Source organism: Poecilia reticulata, linkage group LG6 (genome assembly GCF_000633615.1).
Source record: "Poecilia reticulata strain Guanapo linkage group LG6, Guppy_female_1.0+MT, whole genome shotgun sequence".
Taxonomy (NCBI): Eukaryota; Metazoa; Chordata; class Actinopteri; order Cyprinodontiformes; family Poeciliidae; genus Poecilia; species Poecilia reticulata.
The window spans coordinates 13,183,522-13,199,253 of NC_024336.1; the positions used below are offsets into that span (position 1 = coordinate 13,183,522).

Below are 15,732 nucleotides of genomic sequence, written 5' to 3' on the forward strand. Positions count from 1 at the left end.
AAATCAAAAATAAATAAATAAAAATATTAAATGATGTAAGTAAATGATGTCGATGCATGTTGTAAGCATTTTGGTTCAAATTATTAATTAAAAATTGTAATATTTGATAATAGTACCTTTGAACTTTACAGAACACAAGACTGTACAGATTTTTTAAAGTTTTATATTTTTGTCACGTTTCACTGTTTTAAATAGTTAGAGTTCAAGGGTTAAAACCATCGCTTACCAAAAAAGGACAAGAGACATGCCTCATCCATCCATCCATCCATCCATCCATCCATCCATCCATCCATCCATCCATCCATCCATCCATCCATAACCACTTATCTTGCAGGATGGTGCCTATCTCCAGCAGTCATTGGGCGACAGGCAGGGCACACCCTGGACAAGTCACTAGTCCAGCCCAGGGCAACACTAAGCATTCAGGACAAGCAACCACAAGGAGGGCAATTTAGAGAGACCAATTAAATATTTTGCAAGGCATTCAATGTATTACAGCTAGTGGAAAACTATCACACCATCACAAAAGGAAAACGCTATTACAGTGTTTCAAAGCACACCATTATGACCGGCATAAGGGCTTACAAAATTACATATTCTTGTTTTGAAGTGCCGTGCTTAAAGTCAGGACTCGAGATGCTATTATATGTCGTGAAACTGGCTGCTCATTCTCAAAATGCCATCCAGATTAGCAAAATTAAAATAATTCTTCAAAGAAGAGTGAGCCAGAACTGTAGTGATACAAACAACTCATCACTAGTTACTGTGGAAAAAACGGTCTATAAGGGTAGGAGGCAACTGCTTTGTGTCATTGGACCAGATCAGTTGATGGAGGGGTTTTTTTCCTCTGATTTATAAATGTATCCTTGGAAAACTCACTGTATCTTTGTCTGGTATTAAAATCAGAAACATAAAAAAAATATATGTCTATGGTGCAAATATTTATTCACAACACTTCATACATTTTGCCTTAAAAGAAGAAGTATTACAGACATTATTATATACATTTAAAAAAAAATAAAAATTTAACTAAAACTACATTTAAGTAATTCTCCATTTTTGGTGTCTGGAGTTTAAGGTTTACTTAGTTTAAGGTTTAATTTTTACTTTTGGTCTTCATTATTGTGTCTCGCTGTATAAATGTATTCGTTATCTATATTTATTCATAAATGTGATTTGCTTCTGTTTCTACAGTCCTGAGTTGATGAGGTGAAAACAATAAAAGTAGTGGGTACAGTGCTGCAGAGCAAGTACATACACAGACAAGCTCCAGAAAAGACAGACACAGACTGACATAGAAGTAAACCTGCAGGAACATCCTATGGTGGCTGTCTGCTCTAGAGCTGCAGTGTTTGAAAGCAAGCAGTGTGGCCTAAATTACAATGACACTGACATATATTGTACAGTACAACATAGTGGTGTCTATGCTCTGCAAGGTAGTTGAGTGGCATGTTTTATATTAGCAGTAAAGTAGAGTGGACAATGGTTCACGTCATGTGGATTTGTATGGAAAACAACACAGATAAATCTAGATATTTTTCTAGATACTCAAATTTATTTTCATGCTAAAACTGCTTTGTTACCTTCTGTTACGTGTTCTGTTGATGCAGCCTTCATTAAAGGGACCATTTGATCTTTTCAAAGTGAAGCTTTGTGATTTATTTTTATTAGTATTAGGTAATCAGACTCGACTCCTGTTTTAGTTGATTTTACGGTGAACTGAATTTTACACAACTCAGACTGAAATTGTTTAACAATGGGAAACACCTACACTTTATTGTGCAGGTATTTAATATCAACTAATGCAGTATTGTGTCTGACGTTATTCTGAATGAAACCTATGACTACCTGGTGGCTTTGCACTATTCTTAGAGTTTCTTCACTTTCCTATAAACTTCAGTTTGACATCTTTTTCCAGCAGGCATTTTTTTTTTTTACTGAACCTCCATTTAAAAAAAAATCCAAACTGCCATTTAAGAGATTAAACTATGCAGAGATCTCAGACTCAGAATAGTTATAGCACCATGATGCCCAGTGTAAGATGATCAATCAAGCTTTATTGGGGTAATGAGAATGCAGTCTTGGCCACTGTTCACTATAAAGAATGCCATGGGTCATTTCTTTCAGTAACCTTGTAGGCATAGAAAAGTACCTCTTCCTGCCGAAACTTCATTAGCAGATACAGATCCAGAAACTCTGGGCATAGCTCTATCTCATAGTATGCCAGCAATAGAACTTTATCTCAAAACTTTTTTTGTTTTTGCTTCTCTGCAAGTGTGACTGCCACTCACAAAGTAATTCTTTTTATCATTGTTTTAAAAAAAAAAATAGAAATAGCATGCACTATTGGTTCTTGGAAGTTGCATCTTTCACGACAAGTTGCTCAAGTCTTATCAGTAACACCCACTAGCAGAGTATCAAAAAAAGGAGGAGTAAAACCTGAAAACAAATTAGTGGGAATGTGTGTGCATACTGCAAAACTTAATACCAATCTTTTTTGCAGAGCAGATAACAAACTGGGTGTCATTTCTTTGAGGTGTTGAAGCAATAATATTAATATAAGGGAGTGAGTGAAGGAGGAGGGGGAGACAGAAGATGGCAGTAAGGATGGTTCCTTTGTAACAATTCAAGATCCAGTAAAATTCAAAGAGAAGACTGTGACTCAGCTGTTGGACTTCAGTCAGCAGCCACTCGAGAGAAAAAAAGATTATATTAACCCTACCATTGTCAAGGGAGGGCTTTCTAGGTGCTTGTTTTTAATAGTGAACATGACTTATTTTAGCATATTGTGCCTGACAGTGGTGGAGCACAATCAGATCAGCCAATGGACAGTGTTATGGTATTCCCAGACTTTACTCTCTTTTAGCTGTTACACAGAAGAAGAGGAGTGAAAAAAAATATATTTTAAGAAAATAATTAGTTATCAATGTTTTCATGTATCTGGTAATAAAACACATAGAAGGCCTCACAAACAGATAGAAGCCTCTTGTGGGATTCTTAGCAGAGACAGAGCCATGTTGTGCTGGGAAAAAAAAATAAAAAATGAGTCTGCTGTTTTTGTCAACCCACACACATTGAGACATCCAAGAACATCCAATTTGGCCAAAACAAAGAGCTGCATGGCTAGTGACCGAGTTCAAAGAGACATTAATGAAAACGAGGAAACGCTTGAGTCTTGACTGCTTGTAGTGGTTTACCTGCTCCAGATGAAAACATTAGCTCGTTTTTTCCCTTCTATTTAGACCAAAGCAAAGCTTGAAAATTGCTTGCCAATAGTTTATTTGTTTTGAATGTATGTGCAAAACACATCCCTTTTTGCAAATGATGCTGGGAAAAATCTGCAAATTACTGGGCATGGTTGTTCTGCTGTACCAGCAGGTAAGATATTTTTAAAAACAAATCACAAGTTGCATACAGAGGGGCACATTCACATTTGCTGCCAGCCCATGTAACTATATAATAAGTCTTTAAAAACTGTATGTTATCGTAGTAGTAATAACACAGGAACATTTATAACATTTCAATCTTTAACAAGTACATTCATGAAGTGGTGGTGTTGGCATTGTGGGGTTAGATGGCTCACCTATATATGTCTAACTAAAACATATAATATTTCAATTTTATATTTTAGTCAGAAGTGATTTTTTGTTGTTATATAGATTCATAACAGACAGAGACATACAGTATTTCACGACTGTATTTCTTGTAATTTTAATGAATATAACTTAGAAGTAATAAAAACCCAAACTGAGTGTCATAAATAATTTCAATAAGCATCGTTACCTGTAGCAATGCCTTGGAAACAGATGAAATGTAAACATCTTTCTTACTTTATGCTTCAGTTTTTTTAAGCTAATGAGATAGGAACTCTTAACCAGCAGCTTAAACTTCTACTTCCATGGGGTATAAATACATGACACAAAGGTCACTTTTCTCTGGCCACCCAAAACTGTGAAAACCAAATCACTTGTTGAGAGAACTGTGGCACAGAGTGACATCTTGAGGTAACTAAATCTATATCACAACCACCTGATTGAATTTGCATGCCAACACATTTTTTCAGAAGATATTTTCAGATATTTTATCATTTTTTTAAACGCTCCACCGTAGAAACATAATTTTGTTGTATAGTAAAAAATGAATTGACTGAATTACTATTTTTTTCCTTTTCTGTTCACACAAATAAAATAAGGATTTGGTAATTACCAATTTGTTTTAAGGAGTCAGTTACATATTGAATTGTCAAGATCTCATCTCATTAGTCTAGGGGTCTGATTTTTTTAAAAGTTTGCACAAAAAAACACATACAAACTTGACATCATGCTCAAACCTGATATACAAACACACAAACAGGATTGCAAAATGAGGAGAATCGCAGGTACAATTAATCTAGTGTGTCTGCTTTCATGAATATGCAAAGCATACATTGCGCTTTCTGATCATCAGAAATCGCAATGTATGTTTTGCATACTGGGAAGAGGATATGCAAATGTAATGACTTACCATCCGTGATGCCATTAACTAAACCTAAACAAGTTTGCTAGATCTTGTTTTTCATCTTTATTTGACCCACAAAGATATGTGCGGTGACTGTGGTGAGTAGTAGGCATAGATACAATGCACTTGCTCTTTTTCTTCTTGACGCAATTCATTGTGGAATCTTTGTAGATCAACCACTTAGCATTTCAATTTTTGAACAAAAGACAAATGAATTGAAGACTCATTAAAATTGAAAAGCAGCCTTTTGGTTTAGCACAACTTGAAAGCTTTGAAGCAAACAGCTTTAGCATTGTTACTGGGTAAAGCAGTTGCAGTATCCCTATAGTACATACAAATCTTACACATCTTGCCTGTTAGTCTAATTTTTTAATTTCCTGGTTACCCAAAATACTTCTGGAAAAACAATTTAATTAGATTTAGGAATTCACCAACACTCCAAGCGTGATTGGCAGTTTATGAACAGACTCTGTCAATGCAATTTTATTATTTCAAAATAAAAATCTCAAACTTAGCCATAACAAGTGGTCAGGCGAAAGGCACCGACCTTCATATTCAGAGCTAACAATAAGAGCTAACACTCCGGTTTGACATCACATACCTGGGCAGCGCTTCACAAGAACGACTTCACTTTCAGGAAAAATATTGTGTTTTTTTAATTTCACAAGATCTCCTGTTATGGTATCTTGTTACACTCCAAATATGAAACAAAATACGAATGTGTAAAAAAAAGCACATCATGACCAGGGCTTAGCAGATGACCTGTGATCCTGTGGGCTCATTTCTCTTTAAAACAATTTTCAGATTTAAACGTTAAATATAAATTAAGCAGATTCTACCAGAAAACTGAAAATTGGCCACAGTATGATCTTTAGGTAGGAAAATTATCCACATTTGGTCAAATCGAGCCAGAAATACGTCAGACACAAATCATCTTTCTCCCATGAACATTAGGGGTACAAATAATGGTGCAATGAGTGAGTTTGTCCAAAAACAATTATTTTTTAAGATGGTTTTTGTAACTGCATAAATGTATTCAAATTGAATGTTACTTTTTTTTTAATTAAATTTGAGATGATTACTGAAAAAGGACGTTTTAAAAATGATTTTCCCAAATATTTGTCAGGGGTGCCAACAGTTCTGCTTGATGTACGATAATAGTCATGTGCAGTGCTGAGAATTTAAATGAAATATTGGTGGTGCTTTCAATTCACAATGCTTTATTATTTTCACAGGTTTCATATTTTAATTTCCTCTTCATATCAAGTTTTTTCAGCATTAGAAAAATTGCACTGAAATATAAAACTTTCAAATGACCATTAACCTACACCTTTGAATAGCATGTGTCAAATCATTACAATATATGGAAATCTGCTGAGTGACTGTAGAAATGGCAACAATTAAACATCATAGAAGAGGCATTTAAATGATCACAGAAAGAAGCCACAGTTATGGTAGCTGGCTTTGTAGCTGCATGACATCAAGATCATTGCTCAGAAATTCACTGGCACAAACAGCATCTGATGAAAGAAAAAAAAAGCTAGAATTTAAAACAAATTGCTTTCTTGTTATTAGGTGTCATTGCAAATTGCTTAAGTTGCCTTGCACTGCAATTTATATTATTTCCATTTTTTCATGTTAACAACACATCTTTTTTTTTTTCTTTTCTCAATTAATATCAGATTCAGAAGATAATTAGTTCCTAGGATGAGAATGTAAGAAAAGGAATGCACAATCTGTGTATAACTATGTCAGACATGTATTTTTCCCCTTCACAGTCACTGATAAATCAATGTTAAGAACTAAGCTGAGGCATCAAAGACCAACAGCTTATCTGACCTGCATAGAGCCCCACTGTGGGGTATAATGCAGCATTGTACACCAATTACTTAAAGACCCATTCATGCAGACACGAAGTAAATGCATAGGACCGTACAATAAGGGTGTGGGGTAAGATACCATTTACATTACTGCCTTCAGCCTTTAAGACTAAACAACTTACATAAATATAAAGATACTGACAGAAGAAGAAAAAAAAACATCAGATGAAAGTCTTTCAGATTAGAGAAATGCAAACCAAATGATGTTTTTTTATTACCTCCATTGCCTCCTTTGTTGCTCCATAAAAATAGTGTTGCTAAAAATAAAAGGTAAAACTAAAGTAAAATGATTTAATAGTTTAGTCCAAGGAAAAGCTCCAGTGTCAAGACATTCATTTGTTTGACTTCAATACTCTGTGTTTTGTAATTCCAAAAGTAGAATCATCAGCAAAGCCCCATTTTAATGCACAACATGTCTTTTCTTTTGAAAAATTGGCATTGGAATGAGCCCTTGCACAGACGAGTCAGGCAACTGCTGTAATGCATTACTAAATTAGCCCTAAACACTACACAAGCCATTAAGAAGCATGTCAAAAACCTAAAGGGAGAATACAAAATGCAACCAATGACAGAAAATAAAATTTTAGCAACAGTTGTTGTTAGACTGCATGTCTCCTTTGCCAGTTGAACCAGTGGAGAATCATGTACACATTAAATAAACATGTTTCAAATGCGCTACAAAAAAAAAAAAAAAAAAAAGCACTGGCACTGTCTAAAGAAATACAACGTTGCGCCAGCAAACACAGAGTTAAGCCTTAGCTGCAGAAATTCACTGCAGTCCAAAAGCATTTGGCTGATAGCTACCAAACAGCACAATTTACCCTGGCTATTTTGCTGCTATAGGACAAATGTTTATGTCTATCATTATTTTACTAATGCTTTTTTTTGTTCCTTTGTTAGGGAATTCCATTTTATTGCATATTATATTTGGCATGGTAAAAACAGGAGTTTGCATGTTGAATTGCAATTATAAACTGGTGTCTTTATGAAGAGTTTTACTTTTCCCTAAGTGGGGTGAAAAAAAAATAAACTAAATGCCTCTTTACTTACATTAGACGGTACCACTCTCTACTTTCAGTCAGAAAAGCAAATTATTTTATTGTATTTTTTTTAAATAGAAGTCATCAGATATTAGAAAATAATTTCAAATTACTTTTCTTTCTTGATATATTCTGCTTTTTTTTTAAACCAATGTCTGGCTGGACTTTCAGTCATATATATTTTTCATATTTATATATTTATGTATAGGCATATACAAGAAAAAAAGTCTGTTTTGCACTTCTGTACAAAAGAAAGTTAACATTTTGCTCTTTGTGCATTATATTGCATGGACTGGTGAGCAGATTTGAGAACAGAGGTTTGGACCGAGTCATAAATAGATCCACAGGGAGTGTAATTCAGATTTGGGTCTCTTGAACTTTCTCCTTGCCATGAGAGGTCATTATGACATAGGGATCAGCAATGATGCTGATGTGGCTGTGGTGCTGTCTGACTGAGCGATGGAGAGAGTTGTTCTGGGTCCAGTGAGCTCCATAGCTCCCTTGTCGGGATGACGAGGAAGAAGACACATATCCAGGTTTAAATGTGTTGCTGTTGTGTTCCACTAAAGTTGGCAGTACCAAACCTGTTTCGTCAGAGCCACTAGATCCGGATGTAGGTGGTGGAACAGGTGGAACCTCTTCCTCCATTTGTATGATTTCTATGGTCCTGGCTGCAGCCACAGTACTTCTCTGCTGATGCCTCTTACGCAGTTTATAGAATGCTATCAACATGGCGGCTGCCAGCAGCGTAACAGCTACAAAACAGCCAATGATGATTTTTGTGGTTTTCATCATCTCATCCAGACTGGCAGGTGGCCCGCTAGGGACTCTGGCTGTAGGAATTGACACCTGCCTTGGAGTTTGGGTATTTTGGAACAGCACAGTTGGTGTGGAGATGAACACAGGTTGAAAAACAGAGGGTGAAGCGGGTAAAGTGGGCTTGGGCTTAGGTGTCTCCTCCACTGTGGGCTCTAACACTTCCACTGTGACAGTTGTAAAGTAGGATAGGTTAGAAGTGTTAAGTTCAGCATTGCTGACATTGAGATAGGCAGAAGCATTGGAATTGCCTGCCATGTTGCTCACCATGCAAGTGTACACTCCCGTGTCTGAAGGGAGAACGTTGGAAAAGTTGAGTGTCCCATCATTGAGAACAGATATCCTTGGATGAGCTGAGCTATGGGTTAACACAGTCCCATTGGGGAGAAGCCATCGGACAGAGCTCATTGCTGCTGTACGACACTTCATTTCCGCCACCCTTGCAGCAGAAATGTTCAGATCTCTTGGAGCATCGAGTATGACTGGCGCTGAGCACTGAAACGTTGTTTGATCAACTTCCACTAAGTATCTTCCTCTCATCTGGACTGGAGTGTGGCAGCGTCCACAACAGGTGGAATTTGTGGGAATATTTTCTCTGAGCCACCAGGAAAGCCAAACTACATCACAATCACAGCGCCAAGGGTTATGGTGTAGATGTAGCTCCACCAGGTACTGTAGAGGGGTGAACAAGTTATGGGGAAGGGACGATAAATTATTATGGGCTAGATTCAACTCCACCAAAGCAGTGATGTCATCGAATGCGTTCCTCTCAATGATGGTAATGGCAGAGTTCATAATCCAGAGTTTACGCAAATTCTTCAGCCCACGGAAGGCCCCGGGCTTTAGCTCTGGGAAAACGTTTTCAGAAATCTCCAACTCCTCCAGTCCCAAGAGAGGTGACAAATTTGGAAACTCCCTCAAACTGCACATCCCTAAATTCAGGTACTTGAGATTATGAAGGCCCTCAAAAGCCCCTTCTGAGATGTACTCCAACTTCCTCAACTCGCCCAGGTCTAGTCTCATGAGTGAGGGAACTCGGTTAAAGGCATAAGAGGGAATGCTCTCAATTGGATTGTTTCTGAGCCACAGCTCTCTCAGTTTTGAAAGATACTCAAAAGCTCCACTTGGTATAACTGTTAGTCTGTTGTCAAACAACTCCAGGGTATTGAGGCTAGTCAAACCATTAAAAGCCCCAACTTCAATTTGCCTGATTGCATTTCTGCCCAATTGCAACACCTCCAGATGATGCAAATGTCTGAAGGTATCTGCTTGTATGGTCTCTATGCTGTTCTCCATCAGGTTCAGGTACCTGGTGTTGGCTGGGATGTTTGGAGGAACCCTGATCAGGCCTCTGCGGGTGCACACTACCTTGCTGAGCTGGTTAGTGCAGGAGCAAACACCTGGACAGTTCTGTGGAATTGTGGAGCCCAACTCCGGCCCTGTGGACTGGCACATACTGAGAGCAGGCACCATGAGGGAAACCACGGCTAGCAGGGCTGTGTTCCAGGTAGACTGCACATTAACCTGGGCCAACGGACTCATGGTGTGGAGGGCTCATTATTCTGCATGGTGGGGGGAGACGGGACACACCGAAGGACAGACCACCCTAGCCTGGCTGGAGCAGCTCAAGGCTCCCAAGTTCCATCGACAGTGCAGGAAGATGCTGCATCGACATTTTTGTGTGAAGGAATGAAGGGGGAAACAGGCAGAGAAAGAATGAGAAAGGTTATTCTAAGAAAAGCAGCTGAGGAAAAGCAGATCAGCAATGAAACAAAAAGGTTGAGCAACAACAATACTAACTTACCTCATTAGTTTAAAGGTGCTCCATTTTTCCAAAAGTTAAAAGCAACAGCCATGAGTCATATTAACTGAGAAGTCCTTTCCATCAAATGGCAGAAGATAAATTCTCTCTTGTCCCCGTCTTTTGAAAAAGTGATGCAACTCTTTTTTTTAAGCCAAGGATATAAAATGTCTTCTTAAATTTAAAAACAAAAACCAGCTAAGAGAACACTGAGAGCAAAAGGTAAGGCCATGAAATCTTAGCAGGTGCTTAGATCCTTTCTTCCTCCACTGACTCCCCTCCTGCTAGGCTGCAGATTCCAAAATGTTGCTCCACCATGGATAAATCACAATGATCCATTACGTAGGTGATTGCCACAGAGAAGCAGGAAAGATGGGACTAACTGAAATTAAAGAAAAAAATCCCCCTCTCTGTCATCTCCTGGTACATGTGTTGGCTCGTTGGTTGGTTGCCTGTTTGGGTGAGAGACCTCCCTTACTGTGACTTTGCCAAGGGCTTGTCGGTCGCTGATTAGCCCTGTTGTGACAGAGAGTGGGAGACAAAAAAAGACTAAAGAACTCCCGGCACAGTCATCACCCTTTTCGCTCATCCTCTGCTTTCCTCTTGCTTCCTCCCAACGTTGGGCTGGCCCCGGTCAGAGCAGCTGCATGCTGCCGTGTGCACAGTTAGCAGTAATCCGTCTATTCCTCCTGGGGGGAAGGGGGTAGAGGGTGGTGGGAGAGATGGTGGCGGTGAGTGGAGGGTTGGGGGGCGGTGGGGGGATACGCTGCACTGTCGGAGCTTTGCAAAAGGCTGACGGAAGAGAGAGGGAAAAAGAGAGAGAGAGAGAGAGAACACACTTGTCCTCTCCTGCAACAAGAGAGAAGCGAAAAGATGACGCTGGGAGGACAACAGTGGAAGTGGGTTCCGTGTCAGTATCCATAAACAAGGAAAAAATGTTGGGAATTCTCTTCTTCGCTTTTTGTTTTGTCCCATGGGCTGTCTCCTGCAGTGTCCTTCTGCTGGCGTTTTTGTTATTTCTTTCTCCGGGGCTGAGGTAGTAAGTTGTGGCTGTTAGCCATGTGTGTGGCTGTCAGACTTGACGCTGGCTGGTGGACTGCTGCAGTAGTCGGAGTAGCACACAGAGAGAGAGAGAGAGAGAGAGAGAGAGAGAGCGCATGAGGAGCTTAAAAGAAAAGGAGAGAAAGAATTCCTGATAGATTAAGAGCAAAAGAAAGATAGAGTGTGCAAAGCAGAGTTTGCGAGGGAGAGATGGAAAGCCACGCGAGCACTCTCATAGCCAGCCCACCGTCACAGAAACAGCAGGAGCAGCATTCTTATCCTCATCTCTTTTTCTTGTTTATTCTCCAATCTCTCTCTTTTCTCTGCCCCCCCCCTCCAATGTGTGTCGGTGTTGCAGGCAGCTAAGATGCTCGCTCTGCCCCCTCCCTTTGTCCTTCAGTGGGAACGTGAATGTACTGCTGACGCACTCCTCTCAGCTGCTCAGCCAGCCTAAGAGCAGTGCATTGGTTTGATGCAGTGTTCCTGTGTATTAACACATTCAACCTCCCCATCTCTCCCACTCCCTCCCTTCACTGTAAGTATCTTCACCTCTCTTTCTCTACCCCCATTCCACCCCTCAATTTCTCACATGTTCTGCCCTCTTGCCTTCTTTCGTCACTCAAACTCTCCCCTGCTCATTCCTCGCCACTCTAACTTGCGGTCTGTCTGGAAGCTCCCTCTCTTCAGCCAATTATTTAAATTGTTGCTCCCAATTCCAATACATAAAAAAAAAAAGTCAGACTTCAGGTCGAGAGATGTTTCACATTTCCTGTTTTTTTTTTTTTTCTCTCAAACTTGAGTTGACCAGTTAACCAGAGTTTTCTACAGTGGCGATGCTGCTCTTCTGCACCTCCTGAAAGTCAGTCTGCTGTGAATGCGCCTGATGCAGAAGAAACAAAATGAAAAGAAGAAGGAAAAAAACATAGTTGTTCCTTAATTTCTCAGCTGTCTAGAATTTATTATGTGAATTTATTATGTGAGTGAGGGGGTCAGAGGGTCTGTGACATCAGAGGATGCTGAAAATGCTGACTTTGCTCCTCCGCTGGGCAGTCTTCTCTGTAGGGAGGAGAAAGATGAAAGGGCTTGCACAGTGTTATCTTTTGGAAAGATGAGAAAAAGACAGAAGAGAAGAGACTTGCCAAATGAAAGTGTGTTTGAGAGGGTGCGGGGTTGAGCAGAAGACGACACATCCACGTCCTTGGCGGATTGGCAAAAAGAGAAAAAGGAGAACAGAAAAATAGTAAAAGAGATGAGTATAAGGGAGAAGGAATGAGAGAAGACATACTGAATTTATGTCAGTAAAATGGCACTGAGGGGACAAAAATGAAAGGAAATGATGATTAAAGATGAGTAGTTGGACTATAGTGTTGATATTGTTGTGTTAGGCATCTTTTTAGTGTAGTAGAAAACGCCTCCTCTTCTTAACTCAGTTAATGATGAAGTGCAGCCAAAGTTGGACTAACAAAGTATCAAGTAAAGGCTGTATACTTACATAAATTTGATTTCTCGGTTTTCAATTTTCAATAAATTTGCAAAACACTCCAAGCTTTTTTAACATATATGTCTGTAGAATTTTGAGGAAAGAGATTCATTTAGAACTATTTGAAAGAAGGGTGTACCATATCAAAATGTGAAAAAAAAATTAAGCGCTGCGAATACGTTTTGAATGCCTCGTGCCTGAGGACATTTCAGAGTGAACAGGAAACCTAACAGACATGCTTGTTTTTACTGTGAGAAGAATTTGAAGTGCCTGAAGTTCTCCCTGTACATGCCTGGAGAGAGGCATGTACGGTTCTCCCTGTTCTGTTTGCACATACAGGGAGAACATGCAAATTTAATGCCCATGTCAGGGGCCCAGGGTCTTCTTGCTACAAGAAAACATCTGAAATGTAAATACAACAACTTTTTCCCCCAAAAAATTGATACGTCTTTTACACTCAGAGATGCTTGTTTTGAACTTATTTGTTCAAAAATTTCTGGTAAATTTTGAGTTCAATTCTATTTGTCAATTTGGATGTAAAACAGTTTTAAATTATTTTAGTAATATTTTTTTCCATCTCAAAAACCCAGGATTTTAACTGGAGCGTTTCAACGTTTTACATCGAATGTATATTAATTGCATCTGCCTAAATGGAACAGCATGATACTGATAATTTTTCCAGAAATATTTAAGAGGAGAGGTTGGAGATGCTCCATCATAAATAAGCAAGTCTGTCTGTCTTTGACCTTTTGTTGTTTGGAGCTAAAGCATAGTTCAAACAACAACGGGAATAAATGGAACTTAATTCTTTTTGTTTTGAGCAACAAATTGACAAACTTCGAGGTGAAATACTTGAAAAGAGGTAAAATTTCTGAGGAACAACTTAACTGGAGTGATTGTCCCACTTTTGTCAGTTTTAGTTATAGGTAAAAAATGGAAAATAAAAAAAAGAAAGAGATGGAAAATGTGTTGGAGTCTGTTGAGAGAGGGAAATAAAACGATTAGCTAAGGTGGGTAGACAGGGTTGGTCAAATAATTGATGGCCATGGTTGTAGCTGCTGCGGTAATATTACAGATGCACGAGCATGCAAAGGTCACTCAGCATATTGAATATGTAATTATTTCTTTTGCTGTCTTTATGCCAGCCATCGTTTTCCATGTTTTACTCATTGTCTTGGTCTGTTTATGTGCTCCGATTTTCAGGATCTGGGTGAGTGTTTGGGCTTTTGTGTTCCTGTTTGAACACAAAATCATGAGAAGAGGGTCTCTGCTGGAGGGCACGACTCTCTTGTTTACCACACACCAGGTTACCATCAGGTCATCTGGATGCTGGTGATATAATGAGCAGTTGAAGGACCTCTCTTTCTCTGATGGTAAACCTTTCTGGGTATTGTTAAACCTCTGTCATTACTATCCTTTTGTGTACTCAACTGAAAGTAATTTGGATTCTGACGTTTACTCTGCTCGTTTCTCCCAGCTATTCCGGTACCTTCCAGGTTGAAGCTGTCACAGGTGACCTCGTTTTTGTCAAAGACTGAAGATTCCAACGCAAACCTCCTCCTTTGGTTTCTCAGTTCGTGGATGCTTTGGCTGCTTCATCACTTTTCACCTCTGTCTGCCTGCCCATTCTCCAACATCCTCTGCTCAGACCCTGCTGGACTTCTCGCTCAGGTTCCAATGGCAAATTATGACAAGATCCATTTCCAGACACCAACATCTTTCACCCACGGCCTGGATCTCCAAGCCTCCCTGGCATCTGTTTTTCATCCTGGAACTGTAAGATCTCCTCTCAACACCTTGCATGATTCAACCAACTTGTGCTCCCCCTTCTAACCATTGCCTCTCCTTTCTGGACACCATAGAAACTTGAAATCCTGACACAATTTTTTGTGTGTCTGCCTGTGACAGAGGAGCCGTCACAAGCCGGGACTCAATTACGAGTCCGTGTCAACAGGCGAGCACGCCCGCACACATACAAACGTACACAATCGCTAACTTACTTCTGTTGCAGCTTAAACTGACGTGGTTCATCGTGGGTGCACACGCGGTGTTCCTGCTTCGGTTAGCATATCCATATTAACCTGTTATTTTCAGCTCCAAACATTTTCCCGGTTCTGTTTCAAGCAGGGTTATTTCCGGATTGTGGCGCGCCAGGAGAGAGTCAGGTGATGATGTAGTCATCAGAACGCACTGAGTGTTTTCTATTAAATTAAGTATTGTATTTTTGATTACAAGTTTATTTTTTTTCTCATTATTATTATTATTATTATTACGTATCCTTTATGAGTTCATTTCAGTTAGAAGTAATTGTTTTACTTGTTTGGTCTTTCTGTGKGCGGAGCCTGTGGCTTTAAAAGCAGGGCTCTGTTCCACAGCAAGGCAGTTTGTGGCTTAACTCCTGAGAAGTAACATGGAAGGTGATGGACTTTTACATGGAAGGTACTGCTGTTTGTTTTTAAACCTGCTTTGGACGTCCTTTTATATATTTTGCACCTGCCGTCTTTGTTCACTTGAAGAAGAGCTAAATAAATTTCACTAAAGTGATCTCTGGCCTTGGGCAGTAATTTTTTGTTTGTCCAAGTCATAAGAGAACCCCGTCACACTGCCATTTATAAAACATACATTTTCAAATTCTTTTGACCCACATGATTCTCCACAAGGGCCAGAAAACTTTAACATCCACAGCCAAATAGAGACAGAAAAAACACTCCCAGCTTGTGAGAATGATATATTTTTAAGAACTATAAAAAGTGGGTCAGGGCAAGGATTTATTGTCGTCTGAGAATTTATATTTATGGAGCTGTAAATTAAAATGAATTTTATGACACTGTTTTATGGTTGGATATCACTTTTTTCTTTTTTTTGGGAAAATTATATAACTGGAATAAAATAAGGAAAAACACTATGTTTAAAGTATAATTTTCAGGATTATGAATGAGATGAATTACAGTTGAGCCCTTTTGTGTGTTTCGTCTGACTTATGCCTGGACATAAAAGGTTTTATTAAGTTTCTAATGGACTCATTCATCATCCAGTGTATTTGTATAGCTGATTTCAGCAATAAGGTTGAATGCTGCTTCTCCATGTTTAGTTTTCTTTCTGGGAATGCAGAATTCCCTAACTGTAATTTCCCCATTATTACTGTATCTATGTTATATTAGCATGCCTGACACATTG

The 15,732-nt window shown here is 39.1% G+C and overlaps 1 protein-coding gene and 1 long non-coding RNA gene across 2 annotated transcripts; one reads left to right on the forward strand and one right to left on the reverse strand.

The window, feature by feature from the left end:
• Positions 1-7,577: 7,577 nt before the first annotated feature.
• lrrc4.2 (leucine rich repeat containing 4.2) lies at positions 7,578-11,104 on the reverse strand. The gene is made up of 2 exons (XM_008411264.2): positions 10,038-11,104; positions 7,578-9,896 (listed from the first exon to the last, which is right to left on the reverse strand). Exon 2 carries the CDS (start codon positions 9,773-9,775, stop codon positions 7,775-7,777), a length of 2,001 nt encoding a protein of 666 aa, XP_008409486.1. The 5' UTR covers positions 9,776-9,896; positions 10,038-11,104; the 3' UTR covers positions 7,578-7,774.
• Positions 11,105-11,188: 84 nt separating this feature from the next.
• LOC108166382 (uncharacterized) lies at positions 11,189-15,385 on the forward strand. Its single transcript, XR_001776737.1, has 2 exons — positions 11,189-13,928; positions 14,033-15,385. It is a non-coding gene; the product is annotated as an uncharacterized LOC108166382 (long non-coding RNA).
• The last annotated feature ends 347 nt before the right edge of the window (positions 15,386-15,732 follow it).